Raw genomic sequence first — 19,517 nt, 5'->3', positions numbered from 1 at the left:
ATTTTTACAAAGAAGACAGTTGTCGTTTTGTCTCGGACTGTAAGGCATCTATTTTTCCTCTTGAAACATAAAAATGGGACTTTGTTCAAGGGACATTTTTTAGTTCACTTATAGGGCTTGGAAGTGGCTGCCTCTTCGTCGGAAGAACATCATTATGTGCACACATTTTGTTAATCTTTTTAAGCCTACTGTTGTGAGTGTTGTGGTCATCTGGAGTGTGTAATATAAACATGTGCAAAGACACTTCTGATCAATTATGCAGAATTTTATAAAAGCTCTTTTCCAGCTGTTTTATTGTGGTAAAAAATAATATTAACATGAAAATACACCTTGTAGAAAAAAAAATCAGAATGAATTCATTTCTTTACTTGAGCTTCGCACTTTGCATCACTTCGTTAATCAGCTTGCTCACTTCCCGGTTTCTTGTTATGGCTCGACTGATGCAGTCTTGAAGTTTTTCCCCTGATAACGCAGTTCCGCCTTGAAAGATGGGGATAAATGTGGAATGACAGAACAATTCATCAAGTGCTATTGATTCACATGCAACTTTATTAATACCTATGTGCAAACTGTGTGGAAGCAGGCTTTACAGTTCACAACAATACCTGAAGGGAAGTAAGACCTGTACAATCCAGATTGAGATTTGTGAATGAAATGTCAGGACAGCATGAAGCTGCACAGTCACCTATTACTGGCTATTAGGAATGTTGGAGATAGTAACAAGTGCAGTTATCAAAGAATGGGTAGTATTGATTTTTCAAGTTAACTAAATCTAGTGTCTGATAGTTATAACTGCCCAAAGTACTGAAAACCTACAGCGCTGTACGGAGGTAATTTCTTCATTGTGTACTTACCTGGTTTGTGGACTGCACAGAGCTTTTCATTCTCATCTGTAACGACTGTGATCATGCCTGTTGACAACTCCTCCTCTTCAGCTGTCGGATCTACAATGATAATGGTGCTAACACCAGAAGAGGGGGGCAGTCAGGTAACTGCTGATTTTGCCCAACTGAAAACATGCCTGTAACTATTGTCTGCAATATGACCATCAGTTTATTTTTAAAATACTATACTAATCTTTCAGTCAGTATTGAGCAACCAATTTTAACCACAGGTAAGAAACAGATACTCTTTTTTAAAAAATAAATAGATGAGTAAGAGTTTCCCAACAAAATGGTTGCATTATTAACTCCCAAGGATTTATTCTCAGTATTTCTCATTTTTGCCAACTTTGGTTAAATAACCACATAAACCCAATTTACTTCCCCATTATTAATCAGCCTCAGTTCAGGAGTCTTCAGTTACTCTGGTGCCACCATGTGTGCAAGTTTGATTAAATCATTCATCACACTGAATACTACGTGGACATATAATTATGCAAAAAAAGTAAAACTATTATCTCCCACAAAACTTAAGAAGTTATGCTACTTGACTTAGTAACTTACTCATCAAATACAGCAAATGAAGATCCAACTGGGTGTTTAGTAATGTTTAAATGTTTCTTCTGTTTCATATTTACTTCTGCGAGCTCTGTTTCTGTGTTTATGTTGACTTCTGGTAATTGAACTTGGAGACAAAACAGGTATCAAATTCAGAAATTAAGAAACTGAGCATTTATTGTTGCAGATTACATATACAAATGTAGTTATTAAAATATTCAGAATTACTTTAAGTTCTAAAACTTTGAATATAGTTTATGTATCCTTTTAAGTACTTTAATTATTCCCTTAATCCAAAAAAACTACAACTGTTTTCTTTAAAAACAGTTTATAATATAGGTGCATTATATTGTATTTAAATACTATCAAAAGGTTGTAAGATATTATAAAGCAGGTAATTCCAACACAAGCTAGACGCATACATTGTCATCTGAAGAAGTGTTAAAGGGCTGTTATAATTGTTTGGTAATAGCATTTTATATGCAACTACATTAGCCCTGTTTCCTTTGCTTTGTAAATATGCTCTCATCAATAATTTTAAATAACTGCTTTAAGTTTTTCATTAAAATAACTGGTTATACATACCATTTTTAAGAGCTGCTATCAGGGCTATAATACAGGCATCCAGAATATTGCCATCGTAGTCAAGACACATAATGTCACAGTACAGGACCCAGCAGAGCTAAAATACAGAAAGCTGCAAATTACATTACAGAAAAAAATATATACACTGCAAATTATAATAAATATAAGCTGAGGTTTAAAAAAGTGTGAAGAAGTCTTAAGTAATTACTTTTAAAACATTGTTAATAGCTGAAGATCAAGAGAAAACCCACCTTTCCTTTCTCAATACAAATGTCTTCTCGTTGTATTACCTGTGAACTATAAAGAAACCAGAATATGTTTATATAGATAAAGTGTGATCAGACAACAGAACTTGAGAAACGGAGAATAGTTTAGTTTTGAGTAGCTCAACAGTGCAAGACAACTGGAAAAGTCTTAAGAGACTTTGTCATCTAGCTGATTTCTATAGATCAGGTGTGGTCCATCCTAATCCTACAGAGTCGAAGATCAGCCTTAATTAACTATTTCTGATTACTTAAAGCAAATGTAAAACTGTGGACTGACTTTCAGTTTTCTTTATTCTTAAGGGTCTAAATTACTCACATTTAACCAAGTGGTCTGGGTATGTGGGACATTTTCCCATGGCACTATACATTCTTCATTCAAAAGTGATCCAGAAAACCTACTGGACTGCTGCTATGCCGAACAAGGACGGGGTAACTTTGGTATAAATGCTGCTCTGGGGCTGATTACCTTTCAATGACATCTGCGATAAACTGACTGGCTGCCTGGGCTAGTTCTCCTGGAGGACCAGGGCGAAACCGAGAGGAACAGAGGGGCGGCAGATCGACATTGGGAACTGAAACAAACACGAAACAAGCGCGCTGTAAGATTTACTTGTGCCACATCACCTGCAGAAGGAAGGTTATTCTATGTCCATACACCATAAGCAATTAAATAAAACTTTCTTCATATACGCCCTACCTATGTAACCTTTATTTGGTGCATCTACTGGTGGAGCTGTAAGTTCCTGCAACAGAAAAGGGGGGAAAAAATCAAAATCAGGGTGAAATGGATCCTACTTACAAATTCTCCTTTTTCAATCCCTCTGTCACACCAAGGGAAATAGTCTATAATTAATATTCCCTTTACTAAAATACTTGCCTGGGTGACTTGGCAGTCAGTATGCACCAGCGGCCTGACAATACAGCAGATCAAGGGGAAAAGTGATTAACCACTTCACCCATCGCATTAACAGGAACTATTAAGAAGGCCAAATCCAGAGGGGAATTTAGACAGTGCACCTGGGGTTAATCCCCGTACTTTTTTAAAACGTGTCATGGGATCTTTAATCAGTGAATAGTCAGCTTGATGAATATTGTTTAAAATAGTGGAAACCAGTGTACCTCTAAGAATATTATAGAATAACACTCTACTTGTATTCAACACTAAGATGCAACAACAGAGATTTTGGTGGACACTAATGGAGAGCTGTGTTATTGTTCTCACAGGTGTACAGTAATAGAAGTGTGGCTGGCCTTACCGCTTTAATACCACAGATGATGGTGGTATTCCCTATCTTCACTAAGGCAGAGCCATCAGCCGTTGAAACAGAACCTAACGAAGCGCATTAAGATACATTAGTCATCTACAAAACACCTTCTTTAGAGCAGACATGAAAACTAAAGTCAGTGACCGCTCTGGTACAATGCCTCATAAGCATGAGTTGAGGATTCAAATCTTTTTTACACCTTGGTGTGTTTTACTGAATAGAGATGCTAATTTAAAGCAAAGAGACTGTATACTATTTGCCGTTTAACTTCAATGGCACAGAGCCTAACAGTAGATCAAGAACTGTGAATGCTCACCGATGTTCAGTGTGGTGGTTCGGAATTCACCCAGCTCTCGTCCGTCAGGCCTGCAGTTCTCTTTCTAATGGGGTCGAACAATTAAAATCACTTAAATTCGCGGAACTTCTAGAAAAACTGTTTTATTTGACAACTTTTCATCTTAACCCTGACGCTTAACTCAGGGGTGGGCAATCATTACACTTCCAGTGCAAGTCTCTCAAGCTAATGTTTAATTATCAAAGTGATCCTTCAAAACATGGAACCCTTTTAAGACCATTTAAAAATGAATGCATTAATTTACCGGAAGATCCCTGTCTCACCAGTACACGATGTATTGTCATTCGCGTTGATCATTACTTCTGTATTTCAATAATGGCTTTACAAAATTGGCATTACTGTCATGGTATGAATGAACCTATACAGGAAGCAATTTACTCCTAACAGTAACTTACACCTACACATAGTAAATGTGTTGAGACTACGAAATACAGTTGGACAACCAAAACATACCAAAAAGCTTCTGTGGTACTCCAGAGGGTCTGCAGTTCTGGAAGAGGAAAGAAGTTACATTTTAAAGAGAAGCAAATCTCATTTTCTCTTACATTTTCCCTTCTGTCAAGACTTCACAACGCAAAAATAATCTGCCAGGAAAGTAAAAACGATGTACCATACGTGTGCGACTCGATGTTGCATTAAAGCAACATACAGTAATGCTACATTATAGACAGGCTGTTAATTTGAATTTGGAACACTACGAATGACCACATTAAATTAATGGTTCATAAATGGAAAACTCCTGTTAAAGACACGAATGGAGCGACTCCCTGTACTTATCAATTGGTTAAATAATTTCACAACGCGGATTAGTTATGAATGAATACGATATATGCGTATAAAGTTCCAAACGTAAATTATCTACAGTCCCGGTTTCAGCAGTGGAAATACAGCGATCTTATCAGAAATCACGATGTTCGGTGCCTGAAAACAATCCAATGGTATTCCTCATCTCCACTGAGTGGTTGAAATTAACTTTTCACACGATGAGTGAATTTAAATTCACCTACTTGTAACCTGCCGCCATGCTGCTTCCGTGGTGCACCACGTGAAACGGGTGGGCGGGGTGAATACAGCAAAGAGTATCTCGCAACAGATTCGCGTTTTATGTACTTTGAATTTCTATATTTTTGCTTTATTTTACTTTATACGGGTTAAAAAACGAAGCTTTTTTTATTAGCTGCACGTAACGTGAAAAGAGGAAAATATAATTTGCGTGATGAATGACGTAAATGTGATATTATGGGGGGGGGAACGCATCTTGATGTTTTGCAATTTATAGTACTCATAATTGTATAATGTTAGTATATTCGAGACAGATCGATTTTTACGTTTTGAATTTTAAAATGTATTAGCATGAGAGCCAGCTCCAAACCGGTAGAGGCCGCAGTCGTATTTACCTTACCCATGTGTCTTCGATGCCCTCTTGGATTATGATGATGTGTGCTTAACACTTGGGAAGTGGGAAACACTTCCGCGTCAGTGTATGTCAGTGAGGGCAATTGTAGCTACGTGTAAAAAAAATGGTATTGCGGAAAAAAAATAGTTGATTGGTTCGATGTACTAGCATTTTTGGTTTGGGGGGAATACGGTTCATGTCTTTCTGTAGGTCCTGGAATGGAAAATGGATTGCTGTTTATGTGAAATCGTTCTAGCTTTTGCTGCTGTAGCCCTGATTTGTTTAATTTTGGTAAGTATGCATGGATATTGATATGTACATGTATATCATTTTAAATCTAAGTCGATGTTATCATGGACAGTACAAATGCGTATGAATTATCGCGATTTACGTTTACAGTAAACTATATTTTTATTTACAGCACTTGTATGCTGATATGTTACCTCGAAGACACTATTCTTGAGTAAATTTGAAACCAGTCCACTGTTTGTGATCTCCTTGTACATTAGTGGCATTTGACTTACAAGAACTATACAGTACCAGTAACTACATTTTATTGGTTTTAAAATGGTTGTTTCTAAGTATTGTTGTCCACATCTTTCTCCAAGGAATAATATTAAAACTGTTAAAACATTTAGGCTAATTCTGTATTCTTTCCCCTTAACGTATTTGGAATATTTGGACTTATTTGTGTTACTGTTGGATCTGAAAATAAAACGCCATCCGTGACACAATTACCTGCTTGTGATTCATTCATTCAACAGTTCCTGGTCTCACAGAGGTGCCAGGGACAATTGCAAACTATAAGCAAGCAGCTTTATACTTAACATGGTTTTAGCGCTAATGTTAATGTTATTTTTTTAACTCCATGTAACTCTGGATGCAAAGCAGTGAGATAAAAGTGTTCTTTACAGGCTAAGTGTTTATATAGATGCTCTAATGTCATTGCACAGTACGTTTTTTTTATAATCTCCTGATCACCAGTATTTTCTTCTGGGATCCCAAGTACCAGGGCATTGTTGTACCCTAAGTTGGGAATTTCTGGGGTACCTGTGTAATTGCACGTTTTCTAGATCTCAATGAAGGACCAACGTAAGAAAATCTGGGAGGAGCTGTTAAATTCAGCGGATTTAGGCTGAAATCAGAAAGAGAACCTGCAGACACACCAAGCCACCGGGAGTAGGACTGCCCACCTCTCTGCTACATGCTGGGAAACACAAAAGCTTTCTAGTCTGCTTTGTAGAATGGTTGTTAAATTTAAGTGCCATGGAATATTTTTACTTGGGGCTTGCTATAACAAAACTCACAGTTCAGTTGGGCACCCCTCCCTTTATGTACAATCAGATTATACTGGTATGTGCACTTTCATGAGTTGCACATTTATTAAGCACTTTTTTGAATATTGAAACAAACAAGGTCTTTGTTTTGTTTTCTTGATCAAGGCCTTTTAGAGGCAAAACATTTGCACATTTTAAATAATGCCAGGATAAGAACATCTTGTCCCCCTCAAAGTACAGTAGTTGCAAATTTCAAAATGAGATCTTGCTTTACTTTTGCTTTGCTTTACTTGGGAAAACCAAGGTTACAACTGTAATTTACTTATTTTAATTGACATCGCACAACAAGTGGGAAGCGATTTTTCTTTAATTCCACTGCAAACCGAGTTGGTGACAATATTGATAGCTTTTCCCACGCTAGAGTCTCTCTAGTGTTTGGTTTAAGTTGTTGTTTGAGACAATTAATAAAGTGAAAATTTGAGTGAGTAGTAGCTGGCGGAGCGGTGGCTCTGTGGCTAAGGATCTGTGCCTGTGGCTGGATGGTTGCCGGTTCAAATCCCGCAGCCGGCAGAGGAATCCTATTCCGCTGGGCCCCTGAGCAAGGCCCTTAACCCCAACTGCTCCAGGGGCGCTGTACAATGGCAGACCCTGCACTCTGACCCCAGGCTCTCTCCCTGTCTGTGTGTCTCATGGAGATCAAGCTGGGGTATGCAAAAAGACAATTCCTAATGCAAGAAATTGTAAAGGGTTAATAAAGTGATATTATTATTATTATTTTTATTATTATTATTTTTATTATTATTATTTTTATTATTATTATTATGTAGTTCAGGTGGGTAGCTGCGTCAGCATGCGTAGGCTGCAAAGGAACAAGTAATAGGTTTATTCCATGCTAAAAAAAAGAAGAAAGAGAACACAACGTTTCGGCCGTGGAGCCTTCTTCAGGTGTGGTGTGTGTGTGTTCCTCTACCGCCACCTGAAGAAGGCTCCACGGCCGAAACGTTGTGTTCTCTTTCTTCTTTTTTTCAGCATGGAATAAACCTAATACTTGTTCCTTATTATTATTATTATTATAAGTTTCCACCCACAATGTACCCTTCACGTACAGGATTCTCCTGTGTTGTTAGTATTCATTTGTGTGCATTTCACGGTCATGGGATGACCCTTGTAACTCTTACTGTACATTACTGGGAAGGTTGACGAGTGGGTGAATGACTGTTCTTTCCTCCTCTGCAGGTGTTATTAGTAGCACATTTTAGTGCTTCTAAAATGATTGACCTGAAACGTCACGAGAAGGAAAAAACTTTCCTGACTAATGAAGGGAAAAAAGAAGCTTTTCCAAGTCTCCACGACCCCCATTCCAAAGACCTCTCAGTAATAGTGCCCTCATACAATGAAGAGCAGAGATGTAAGTTTTCTTCCTCAAGAGCGCTTCAGCACAGACTTCAGTGTCTGTAGTTTTTCCAGGTTTAAAGATTAATTGCTGTCTTTCTTTTGTAATGATACAAACATGTTGAATCTATGGTTTGGAAAAAGGTGCAGTTCTAGTCAATTAAATGATACTGAGCTGTTTTAATTTAGAATTAAGTATTAAGTCTGCCAGATTTAAAAGAGCTGTAACCATCTTACACTGTTTAATTTCATATATTGTATCTCAGCCACTGTAGTTTGAGATATAAAATAACTTCATTTTCACCCTCCACATTCCTTATAGCAGAATAAGTCTGAGAAGCAATGAAGTAACCCTGCTTTGTTTTAAAGCAATGCCAAAAATACTATTTTGATGTAATTTATTTAGAAGCTTGACACATTGCATTAATAATTTTACCAGTGCAGGTGACACGTTGGCACAGTGATTAACCTTGCTGCCTCACAGCATTGGGTCCTGGATCCAGTTCCAGACCTGGGGTGCTATTTGTGTGGAGTTTTGTAGGTTCTCTCCATGTTCACTTGGGTTTCAGCCATGTCCTCCAGTTTCCTCCCACAGTCCAAAAACATACCGGTATGTTAATTGAATTCTGGGAAATGTGGCTCTGGTGTAATTTTGTAGTGTCTGTGTTTGTATATGTCTGCCCTGCGAGGGACTGGCATCCATTCCAGGATGTACCCTGCCTTGTGCCTGTTGCTTGCCGGGATAGGCTCTGGCTCCCCAGCAACCCTGAATTAGAAGAAACAGCTAGAAAATGGAGTTTCACAGTGCTTTTTACCTGCCTTACATGTTACAAAAAAATAATTTTAAAATGTTTTTTTTTTTACAAAGTTTGTCAGATGCACAGCTATCACATTCTTGGTTATACAAAATCGTACTGTTGAAAAACAAGTGACTGTGTTGTCACACTCTCCTTTCAGTGCCTTTGATGATGAATGAGGCTTTGGAGTATTTGGAAAACAGACAGGTATCTTGTCTACTGTATATATGCATTTTCAGTCATTGAGACAATTTCTGACTATAACTCACCAAATTTTCTTATACTGTGTAACAATGGTTGAAAGTGAAATATGATTTATTTTTGTTTAAAAAAAAGTTTTGAGTCATGTATATTTATATCACATATTAGAACACATTTGTGCTGAACATATAATAAAGGAAAATGGGCTGTTAAGCTGGCCTGAGAGCATATTCTTCGAAATCTGATTCACTACTACAGGGAGGAATAACCCAGTTTTTTTGAGTTACAGATTCTTCTTGAGGGTTCAGCTGCTTCAGGTTATAGACAATAGATCAATAGAACAGAATGCGCACTAGACATAAATAACCACTAGGTGGCGCTAGTTCCAGTTTCTTTCTTCTCCATCCTTTGTCAATTCAACTGCAAACGTTTCTTTTGCAGAAGCAGCAGCGTTCCTTTACTTATGAAGTGATAATTGTCGATGATGGCAGTAAAGATAAAACCACCGAGGTAGGAACATCTTTTTGTGGGTGTGACTTGCTGACGATACTTTTGTATGCATGGATTGCGTGCGTGGTGTACACATCAAGTCCCTGTTGCTGTAAAATGTAATGCATTCAGTTTTAATCTGCCACTTCAAATGTATTTTTAAATTAAACTTAAATGGCTATAAATTTGCTATACAATAGCTATAAAAATATATAAATAATTTTTTTAATGTACATAAACATATTTCCCCCCCGTCAGTATTCTCCTCTGTACAAATAGAGCTAGAATAAATTAGGAAACATATATTGATTGTCATTTGATGGGTCAGTGTGTGCTTTAACAGTAGACCCTTATTTCACAGTTGGTTTTCTTTCTATTTGAGGTGGCTTTAAATTACACGAGGAAATGCGGCGCTGATAAAGTGAGAGTGCTGACGCTGACGAAGAACCGTGGGAAGGGTGGAGCAGTCCGGATGGTGAGTCCATGTCTAGTTTCACACTTGTTACGTCGGGCCCGACAAGGTGTTGAAACGAGCTCGGCGAAAATTAGAGTCAATGAGCCAAGATATGCGGCAATCAAGAATTTATTCGATGACAGCGCTGAAGAGGACAAACAGAGCTGAGACTGAGAAAACAGCTGAGGCAGGAGCTGCGCAGCTGAAGCAGGCAGAGCAGAGGCCGAGGTCTGAGGTGATGAAGAGATGAGTAGTGGCAATGATGACTGAGGAACTGGAAACTGAGGGTTAAGAAACGCTGAGAAATACTTCTGTGAACCTGAAACTGAGACAAACTCAAAACAGGGTTAGTGACTCAATGTCTGAGCCCTGAGGAATGGTTCCTCAGGGCTTAAATACTGTGCGAGGTTCCCTAATTGGCCTGATAGGCCTGGCCTGATCTCGTTGAGGATGGCCCCAATGAGTCTCCAGCATGTATGGAATGCGCATTGGTAATTGGTGGAGCTCATGCGGCGGTGCTGGAGCTCGTCGGTGGGCGTAACAACACTCTCTTAGATACTTATTTTTAAAGGCTTCTGAACCAAATTGAGGAGACTTTCCTAACTACATATTTGTTAGTTTGGTCAGATTGTAATGACAAAACGAGCCGTTGTCAAGGCTCGGTGACAATGAGGGGATAGCGTCCTTTATGCTTGGGCTTTAACTCGCCTGGGTGAGGAACTGACAGTGTTCGTTCGGAGATCAGCGATGTTACATCCCCCCTCACTTACAAGTTACGAGCCAGGGTGAAGCTGAGGAGATGACGGATAATGCGCAGTGCCATATGCAGCCGGGGAAGCGTTCACACTCAGGGCAGCAAAGTGCGAGATGAGAATTTCGACTTCCAACCGCAGTTGTGTTTGAATCAACACCAACAACATTGCAATTGTGTTTCTTCTGTTTGTCCCCAAGTGTAATAGTAATCACTGTTTTTTTTATTTTTGAGCTAAAAACTTGGATTGTGGAATGATTTCCCACTCCTGTGTTTTCAGGTTAATGTGTCGTGGCTTTAGTAAGAAGAGTATAAATTGATAGTGCGAAGCGTACATTGATCTGTTGTGTCTTGTGATAGAATAGCAGACTGGAGTAAAACACTCCTTGATTCAGCTGCTGTTACGATAATGGCGTTGTTTGGCAGGGTGTCCTGAGCTGTAGAGGAGAGCTCATCCTGATGGCAGATGCTGATGGAGCCACGAAGTTTGCTGATATTGAGAAAGTGGAGGCCAGCCTTAAAGACCTCAGTCCAAAGCTGGTGAGTTTCAGTCAGTTAACAGCTGTACAATATATTAACATTCAGAACAGCTTACAATAACTTATAGAATTCATTAGTATTCTTTTGCCTCCATTGCCAGCAGCTATATCAGCCTGCAGCTCACAACTGACAACCCACTGAAGCTCAGCAGGTATGAGCCTGGCCAGTACCTGGACAGGAGACCTCCTGGGAAAGCTAAGGTTGCTGCTGGAAGAGATGTTAGTTGGGCCAGTAAGGAGCACACACCCTGCAATCTTTGTGGGTCCTTAGCCCCCAGTATAGTGATACGGACACTATACTGTAAAAGAAAAGGTGCAGTCTTTTGGATGAGACATCAAATCTAGGTCTTGACTGTCTCTGGTCATTAAAAATCCCAGGGCATCTCTCAAAAAGAGAAGGGATGTTAAATGGCCAAATTTCCCCCTGTCCTTTACAAATCAGAGCATCCCAATAATCTCCATCTATGAGTTGCTGATAGCTGATGTGTGGTGTCGCACTCTGGCTGGGATCGCATAATCCAGGTGAGTGCTACACATCAGTGGTGGTGGAGGGGAGTCCTCATCATCCATAGAGCACTTTGATTGGACTGTCCAGAAAATTGCTAAATAAGTCAGTAGTAGTAGTAGTAGTAGTAGTTATGATAATATTCATTCCTGGTGTTGGTGAGTATTTCTAAATTGTGATGTAGATGGGTGTTCCGGAGTTTGTGCTGGGGTTCGAAGCACATTTCTGAAATGATAGATTGATTCCAGATTGATTCCATCTGTGCCTCATAGGTTAAATGCCTATAAGGAGAGCAAAAGGAACTGCAAGGAACTGTTGCATTTTGTGTTTTAAGCTTTACAGTGCTGATTTTTTAAGGTTCATGTAGCATGTTGCCTGTGTATTATGTAACACAAATTGTTTTTTGGAGATGCTAGGTTAGCACGAAAGGCTTTATTGCTTAAAAGCAATGATACAGGACCTGGGCAAAGAAAACCCTATGTAGCTCACCTTCAGCTTTTGTTTTGCAGGAGAACATGGCAATTTGCTGTGGGTCTAGAGCTCATTTAGAGAAGGAGTCTGTTGCACAGGTATGTGGTATAATGCTGTCAGTGTTTAATCTGTGATGTAAGATAGGATCACTTTATCGGCCATATACAATTTCTTGCATTAGGAATTTGTCATTTCACATACCCCAACTTGCTCTCCATGAGACACACAGACAGGGAGAGAAGCTTGGGGTCAGAGTGCAGGGCCAGCCATTTATAGGGCTCCCCTGGAGCAGTTGGGGTTAAGGGACTTGCTCAGGGGCCCAACGGAGTAGGATTCCTCTGCCGGCCACGGGATAGAACCGACAACCTTCCAGCCACAGGCACAGATCCTTAGCCACAGAGCCACCACACCGCCCTTTTTTTTTCTTTTACGTATCCTATTATATTGGTGTTTTTTATTAAACATTTTAAAATAAATTCTTCTGATTGTGAGAAATATTTTCTTCTTGTCTCGCTATTTCTAAAGATTCCTTTGTCTTCTATTTGGCCAGCGTTCTGTGTTCCGCACATTCCTGATGTATGGTTTCCACTTCTTGGTCTGGTTCTTCTGTGTGAAGGGGATCAGGGACACACAGTGTGGATTCAAGCTTTTCACAAGAGAGGCTGCCTTAAGGACTTTTTCTAGCCTCCATGTGGAGCGCTGGTAGGTATTTCACAGTGCGGATATTCACTGAAAGTATAAAATAATTCAGGTATTTTCCAAAGCACAGATGATTTATTAAACAGAGACCAATATTACTGCCAGTTTCTTATTTAGCTGGGATGTGAAACACCATGTCTTACACAGCCGATGTAGTTCTGTAGTGATGTTTTATGTATTGCCAGTAAACTGGCTCGCTGCTTTCAAAGCAGTGTGACTGTTTCATTGAGAGAGATCGTCTGTACTGACTCAGCAGGAGAGGCATCCCAAGAAGAGTTTTGTATTACGTAAGGTCAGAACATTGGGGAAAAAAACCTGACCACCAAGCCTTAGCAGGGTTTTAATTTATCAGCCTTGCGAAAATATGCCCTGATGTGTAAGGGCTCATGTTCCAAAGAGCATTTTCTGCATAGTGACCATGCTTTGTAAGGGCTGACAATGAGCATATGAGGGGCAATGCCAACAGTGGTGTGGCCCCGCTAATTCAATCTTTTGCATTCCAGTTTTAGAGTATAATATAACATCTCCAGCCAGCAGCCATATCACCCTGCAACTCACAACTGGCAACCCACTGAAGCTAAGCAGGTGTGAGCCTGGTCAGTACCTGGATGGGAGACCTTCTGGGAAAAACTAAGGTTGCTGCTGGATGAGGTGTTAGTGGGGCCAGCAGGGGGCGCTCACCCTGCGGTCCATGTGGGTCCTAATGCCCCAGTATAGTGACGGGGACACTATACTGTAAACAGGCGCCGTCCTTCGGATGAGACGTAAAACCGAGGTCCTGACTCTCTGTGGTCATTATAAATCCCAGGGTGTTTCTCGAAAAGAGTAGGGGTGTAACCTGGCCTTTACCAATCATGGCCTCCTAACAATCCCCATCTATGAATTGGCTACATTACTCTGTTCTCCTCCCCACTGATAGCTGATGTGTGGTGAGCGTTCAGGTGGATGCTGCACATTGGTGGTGGTGGAGGGGAGTCCCCATTACCTGTAAAGCGCTTTGAGTGGAGTGTCCAGAAAAGCGCTATATAAGTGTAAGCAATTATTATTATTATTATTATTTTATTATTATTATCATCTCTACAGGAGGATAATTCAACTTCTGTTTGAATATACAGTAGCTATGAAGAACTTAACTCTAACTTCTCAGCCTAAAAAAAGACCTCCCAAGATCTATAGCAAGCTGCACTGACATCAAAAGAGTGTGGTTCATTGGTTGATTTGATTTCGATTAGTCCTGCGTCGTGTTTTCATCTGCTGGTTTAAATATATTTTAGCTGAAAGTCTCTTCTGCAGACAAGAGAAAATACTCCACAGTTATTAGATTAAAAAAAAAACGTTTTTGGGTCCCTGTATCTGCCGAAATGGATTGTCCAAAATAATACATAAATGGAATGACTCATTTTAATAAATGTTTTATCTAGGGCATTTGATGTGGAGCTTCTCCACATAGCCCAGTGCTTGAAGATACCTATAGCAGAAGTTGCCGTTAATTGGACAGAAATTGAAGGTGGGTACATGCGTAAGAGAAAATGTGAACATAACAGTCTGTTATACCCTTCATAAAGATGATGAATGATAAATAACTGGAGATAGCCTTCATATTGAAATAAAACATATTCTATGTGCATAAATAAAATATATTTAAATTGTAAGCAATGCTTTACTTTCAGTAAGCAATCTCAGGTCCTACAGGTTGTCTTTTCTCTGTTATTTTCACTTCACTCTACCTGGGGTATACAGTAGCTTTTAGTTTTTGCATGAAACTGCATTATGAGCCTTAAGGAATAATCACATGCCTCTAATATCATTTTCACAAATGGTTGTAAAGCATCATGCATGCAGTTATATCATGGTGTTGTTGAAGGTGTTATGATACTATTATGTAACCTCAGTCAAGTAAATCACACTTTTCTAATGTTTAGTGAAATCCATTAATATGTGTATATCGTCGGGCTCTGTTACATGTGGTAAAAATTAAAAGGATGATAAAATGTTAATTTCCATATGTAAATATGAGGAGAACCGCTTGGATTCAGTTTCTGAAGTGGCATGACCGTTCTGTTGTAAAAGCTGAAGAGATTGTTAATGGGGTCTTAATTTTTTTCATTAATGAGGCCTTCATTGATGAGGTCTTCAAAGTCACATTTTTTTACTTTAGCATTTTAATGGGTTTTTTAACAAAGTATTTAATACACTGGATCATGCATTCATGTATCTAAAAGCAATTATTTAAGTCTGTTATGACTATAAATCTTCTGTAAATTTTCAATATAAAATTCTTAGTTTTATAGGTTTCAGGCAAACAATTTGTAATCAGGAGAGTTATTGCGATACAATGTTTTATAACCTTAGGACCTTGATTAGGGAAGAGTAGCACCATTCAATTACCTTTAGTAAATAGCCAAGCTAATACAGTGCCTTGCGAAAGTATTCGGCCCCCTTGAACTTTTCAACCTTTTGCCACATTTCAGGCTTCAAACATAAAGATATAAATTTTTTATTTTATGTGAAGAATCACCAACAAGTGGGACACAATTGTGAAGTGGAACGAAATCTATTGGATTTTTGAAACTTTTTTAACTAATAAAAAAATGAAAAGTGGGGCGTGCAAAATTATTCGGCCCCTTTACTTTCAGTGCAGCAAACTCACTCCAGAAGTTCAGCGAGGATCTCTGAATGATCCAATGTTGTCCTAAATGACTGATGGTGATAAATAGAATCCACCTGTGTGTAATCAAGTCTCTGTATAAATGCACCTGCTCTGTGATAGTCTCAAGGTTCTGTTGAAAGCGCAGAGAGCATCATGAAGACCAAGGAACACACCAGGCAGGTCCGTAATACTGTTGTGGAGAAGTTTAAAGCCGGATTTGGATACAAAAAGATTTCCCAAGCTTCAAACATCCCAAGGAGCACTGTGCAAGCGATCATCTTGAAATGGAAGGAGTATCAGACCACTGCAAATCTACCAAGACCTGGCCGTCCCTCTAAACTTTCAGCTCAGAGAAGGAGAAGACTGATCAGAGATGCAGCCAAGAGGCCCATGATCACTCTGGATGAACTGCAGAGAACTACAGCTGAGGTGGGAGAGTCTGTCCATAGGACAACAATCAGTCTTACACTGCACAAATCTGGCCTTTATGGAAGAGTGGCAAGAAGAAAGCCATTTCTCAAAGATATCCATAAAAAGTCTCGTCTAAAGTTTGCCACAAGCCACCTGGGAGACACCCCAAACATGTGGAAGAAGGTGCTCTGGTCAGATGAAACCAAAATCGAACTTTTTGGCCACAATGCAAAACGATATGTTTGGCGTAAAAGCAACACAGCTCATCACCCTCAACACACCATCCCCACTGTCAAACATGGTGGTGGCAGCATCATGGTTTGGGCCTGCTTTTCTTCAGCAGGGACAGGGAAGATGGTTAAAATTGAGGGGAAGATGGATGCAGCCAAATACAGGACCATTCTGGATGAAAACCTGTTGGAGTCTGCAAAAGACCTGAAACTGGGACGGAGATTTATCTTCCAACAAGACAATGATCCCAAACATACAGCAAAATCTACAAAGGAATGGTTCACAAATAAACGTATCCAGGTGTTTGAATGGCCAAGTCAAAGTCCAGACCTGAATCCAATCGAGAATCTGTGAAAAGAGCTGAAAACTGCTGTTCACAAACGCTCTCCATCCAACCTCACTGAGCTCGAGCTGTTTTGCAAGGAAGAATGGGCAAGAATTTCAGTCTCTCGATGTGCAAAACTGATAGAGACATACCCCAAGCGACTTGCAGCTGTAATCGCAGCAAAAGGTGGCTCTACAAAGTATTAACGCAAGGGGGCCGAATAATTTTGCACGCCCCACTTTTCATTTTTTTATTAGTTAAAAAAGTTTCAAAAATCCAATAGATTTCGTTCCACTTCACAATTGTGTCCCACTTGGTGGTGATTCTTCACATAAAATAAAAAATTTATATCTTTATGTTTGAAGCCTGAAATGTGGCAAAAGGTTGAAAAGTTCAAGGGGGCCGAATACTTTCGCAAGGCACTGTATTTCTTCATATGAAGCTGTTAAATCTATGAAGACTTAATGGTCTTCTGATTATACTTTAGGTCTCTGTCATCATGTGTTAAAGATTTCAGTTTGTATCTTTTACTGTCTTATTCATTTTCATATTATTTTCCATTTTTGTTCCAGGATCTAAACTGGTCCCTTTTTGGAGCTGGTTGCAAATGGGAAAGGACCTGATTTTTATCAGACTGAGATACATCACTGGTGCCTGGAAGCTGGAGCCCCCAAGAAAAGTGGATTAACGCTACTCTTAGTCAAATGAGATTCACATGCAGAAACTTGGTTTTTCCAAGCATCTGATACAAACATTAAAACTAGTTTTAATCAAATCATTCTTTAATATCTGTTACCTTTTTTATACTGTCAAAGAGATGCATAAATAAATGGATGAATACAATTATTAGGGGGTCCTTTTTAAGTGATTTGCATCAGGTGAACCCCACTTGCTGTTTTCAGAATGGTTTTGGTTATATGGCTTTTTTTCTGTTGACTGAAAACACTGGACAACTTGAACCAAATAAAAAGTCTGAAAATGAAATAAGTGCTTTTTTCGTAGTAGTGTATGTGTTAAGACAGCTGTTAAATGATTATTATTAAAATGTTGGCACTGTTGTTTCACTAAGTTGAATGCTTTAGTTAGTCTTGGCTGGCATAAAAACTTGAGAACCAATTTCTCTTGGGAGATTCTTGGGAGTTGTGATAAGTAGACTCATTTTATTGACACTTTGGAGAAGGTCAATGCCCAGTGCTTTCAAAGTAACAAATATTGAAGTTTGTTAAAAGTTGCTAATCTGTTATATAAAAAAGACTGAAAATATCAGTTAATATAACTTAAATAAGTGTTGCGAAAAACCAATTTCTTATGCTCTTTTTTGTCCTTTTTCTGATCGATTTATCAGAGCACTGCATGAGCTTGGGTAATGCAGTTATATTTCTGTGTAATATTTATAGAAAATAACTTGTATTTGTGTTGATTGTGATGTCTGATCGGTATGAACATTTCATTTTTCTGCTCATATACCTCTGAAAACATGTCCATTTTGTCAGTAATAACACAAATAAGGAGATCGTTCATGATTTAAATAATACACCTCCCCTAATAAATTCATACTATAGACCTCTGTAGACTTTGCTATTAATATTATGTTATTTAATCCTGTGAAGTAAGAAGATATACATGGAAAATAACTTTTTTTGTAAAAACAGATGATGCACAGCCTGCAGTGATAATTTAGAAATAAAGTACCAATAGTTTGGTACAGGTGGTCATATTTGAACACAATAGGTTATCTATCAGGGATGAAACTTCCAATTTCTATGATCACGCACCGATCCCTGATGAGATACTGATTCACAAAGGTGGTGTTTGATAGATGGCAATCTGGATGGAATGCGTTAAGGATGTCTTGTGTCTGTAGTTTGCATTAAAGTGTCCCGAACTACTGTTGGATTTCACAACTACTTTGGATTATATCATGAAATGTATCTTGTGTTTCACTTTTGCATTCAGAGGTCTCTGTTATTATTTTTGGAGGTCATCTCCACACCAACACCCGTGGATAAAAAACCCTTAAGGAGGTTTCTAAGAAAAGAGCAACATTTCCCCAACAGAAAACAGGTGGGTTTCCTGCAAGCAAAAGTTTTGTTTGGCATTGTGCTTTCTGTAGATCAGTGGTTGGCAGCATAATAGAAGTCATGGAGCTCTTCATTTCATAGTTCTCAAAAGTCAATTAAGACATTGAAACAAAATCTTTAGAATACTGAGAATAAGGCAGATTTTCCATACACTTTTTAGCTTTGTTTTTGCATTTGTGTCCACTATCAGCTTTATAAGAACTGTAAATGTTGATGTCAGGTTGAAAGTAAATCAAATTTAGGAGCAAGTCCTTGATGATCAAGAAATATTGATGGGGGGGATTTAACCGTTGCTAGAATAATTTATATTATACATACAATATTATATATACAATACATAATATCTAAAAATATAAATGTGCACTAAATTACAGTGGATGTTCAAGACATACACTAAATGCACTGTGAGGTAATGACTGTGTCTCTTTGGTTTTGTAAACCCACTGGGGAGTCTTGGTCATGAAGTATTGGTGAATTGATGAAAGGAAAACGGTTAGTAATGTTGCTTGTTTGATTCCTTTGTTCACTGCAGTTTACTTTTTCTTGTTGTGCAATTTAGTGGTTTGTCAGTAAATAAAAATACATAATCTGGATGTTTTCGTGGGTTTGGTTGCTCCCCCAGGAGTATATCCTGTTTGCCATGTGTCTGATGGCCAGCTTTGCTTTCCCTTTTTTCTTCCTTTCAGTTGTTTGATTTATGCGATGCTTAGCTTAGAATCCTATGTCTATTTTAGTTAGAATTTCAGATTTTATGGAAGACAGATCATTAAAGATTTTGCGTTTTGGTTCTACAACTAAAGCTTGGAGATCAACAGGTATAAGCTGTCTTCTGGTTTTACGGAACCTTGGCTTTATTCTGATATCTTAGTTTGATTTGAACCAATCGCATTTTAATAAACTCACGTTTGCCAGCACCTTTTCAGTAACGCATGGGGACA

At 38.8% G+C, this 19,517-nt stretch overlaps 2 protein-coding genes across 2 annotated transcripts; one reads left to right on the top strand and one right to left on the bottom strand.

The window, feature by feature from the left end:
* Positions 1–264: 264 nt before the first annotated feature.
* exosc8 (exosome component 8) lies at positions 265–4,984 on the bottom strand. Its single transcript, XM_088639483.1, has 11 exons — positions 4,918–4,984; positions 4,364–4,400; positions 3,872–3,935; positions 3,547–3,620; positions 2,988–3,033; positions 2,757–2,862; positions 2,276–2,321; positions 2,025–2,121; positions 1,446–1,566; positions 855–961; positions 265–480 (listed from the first exon to the last, which is right to left on the bottom strand). The coding sequence occupies exons 1-11, from the start codon at positions 4,932–4,934 to the stop codon at positions 365–367; spliced, it is 831 nt and encodes a 276-aa protein (XP_088495609.1). The 5' UTR covers positions 4,935–4,984; the 3' UTR covers positions 265–364.
* A 384-nt stretch (positions 4,985–5,368) lies between these two features.
* alg5 (ALG5 dolichyl-phosphate beta-glucosyltransferase) lies at positions 5,369–17,485 on the top strand. The gene is made up of 10 exons (XM_088639481.1): positions 5,369–5,597; positions 7,820–7,991; positions 8,933–8,979; positions 9,415–9,483; positions 9,845–9,937; positions 11,094–11,207; positions 12,221–12,280; positions 12,733–12,884; positions 14,303–14,388; positions 17,071–17,485. The coding sequence occupies exons 1-10, from the start codon at positions 5,532–5,534 to the stop codon at positions 17,184–17,186; spliced, it is 975 nt and encodes a 324-aa protein (XP_088495607.1). The 5' UTR covers positions 5,369–5,531; the 3' UTR covers positions 17,187–17,485.
* The last annotated feature ends 2,032 nt before the right edge of the window (positions 17,486–19,517 follow it).

The sequence above is a fragment of the Lepisosteus platostomus genome, chromosome 7 (assembly GCF_059453375.1).
Source record: "Lepisosteus platostomus isolate fLepPlt1 chromosome 7, fLepPlt1.hap1, whole genome shotgun sequence".
Classification (NCBI taxonomy): Eukaryota; Metazoa; Chordata; class Actinopteri; order Semionotiformes; family Lepisosteidae; genus Lepisosteus; species Lepisosteus platostomus.
This window is presented reverse-complemented; position numbering and strand designations above follow the sequence as displayed.

Excerpts from the sequence above, each read along its gene's own strand:
- exosc8 (XM_088639483.1), bottom strand. Across the intron at positions 3,034-3,546 it reads TCATCTGTGGTATTAAAGCG|GAACTTACAGCTCCACCAGT; the intron begins GTAAGGCCAGCC and ends TTTCTGTTGCAG. Across the intron at positions 2,122-2,275 it reads TTTGTATTGAGAAAGGAAAG|CTCTGCTGGGTCCTGTACTG; the intron begins GTGGGTTTTCTC and ends TCTGTATTTTAG.
- alg5 (XM_088639481.1), top strand. The coding sequence starts at position 5,532 with ATGGATTGCTGTTTATGTGAAATCGTTCTAGCTTTTGCTGCTGTAGCC. Across the intron at positions 7,992-8,932 it reads ATACAATGAAGAGCAGAGAT|TGCCTTTGATGATGAATGAG; the intron begins GTAAGTTTTCTT and ends CTCTCCTTTCAG. Across the intron at positions 12,885-14,302 it reads AGCCTCCATGTGGAGCGCTG|GGCATTTGATGTGGAGCTTC; the intron begins GTAGGTATTTCA and ends TGTTTTATCTAG.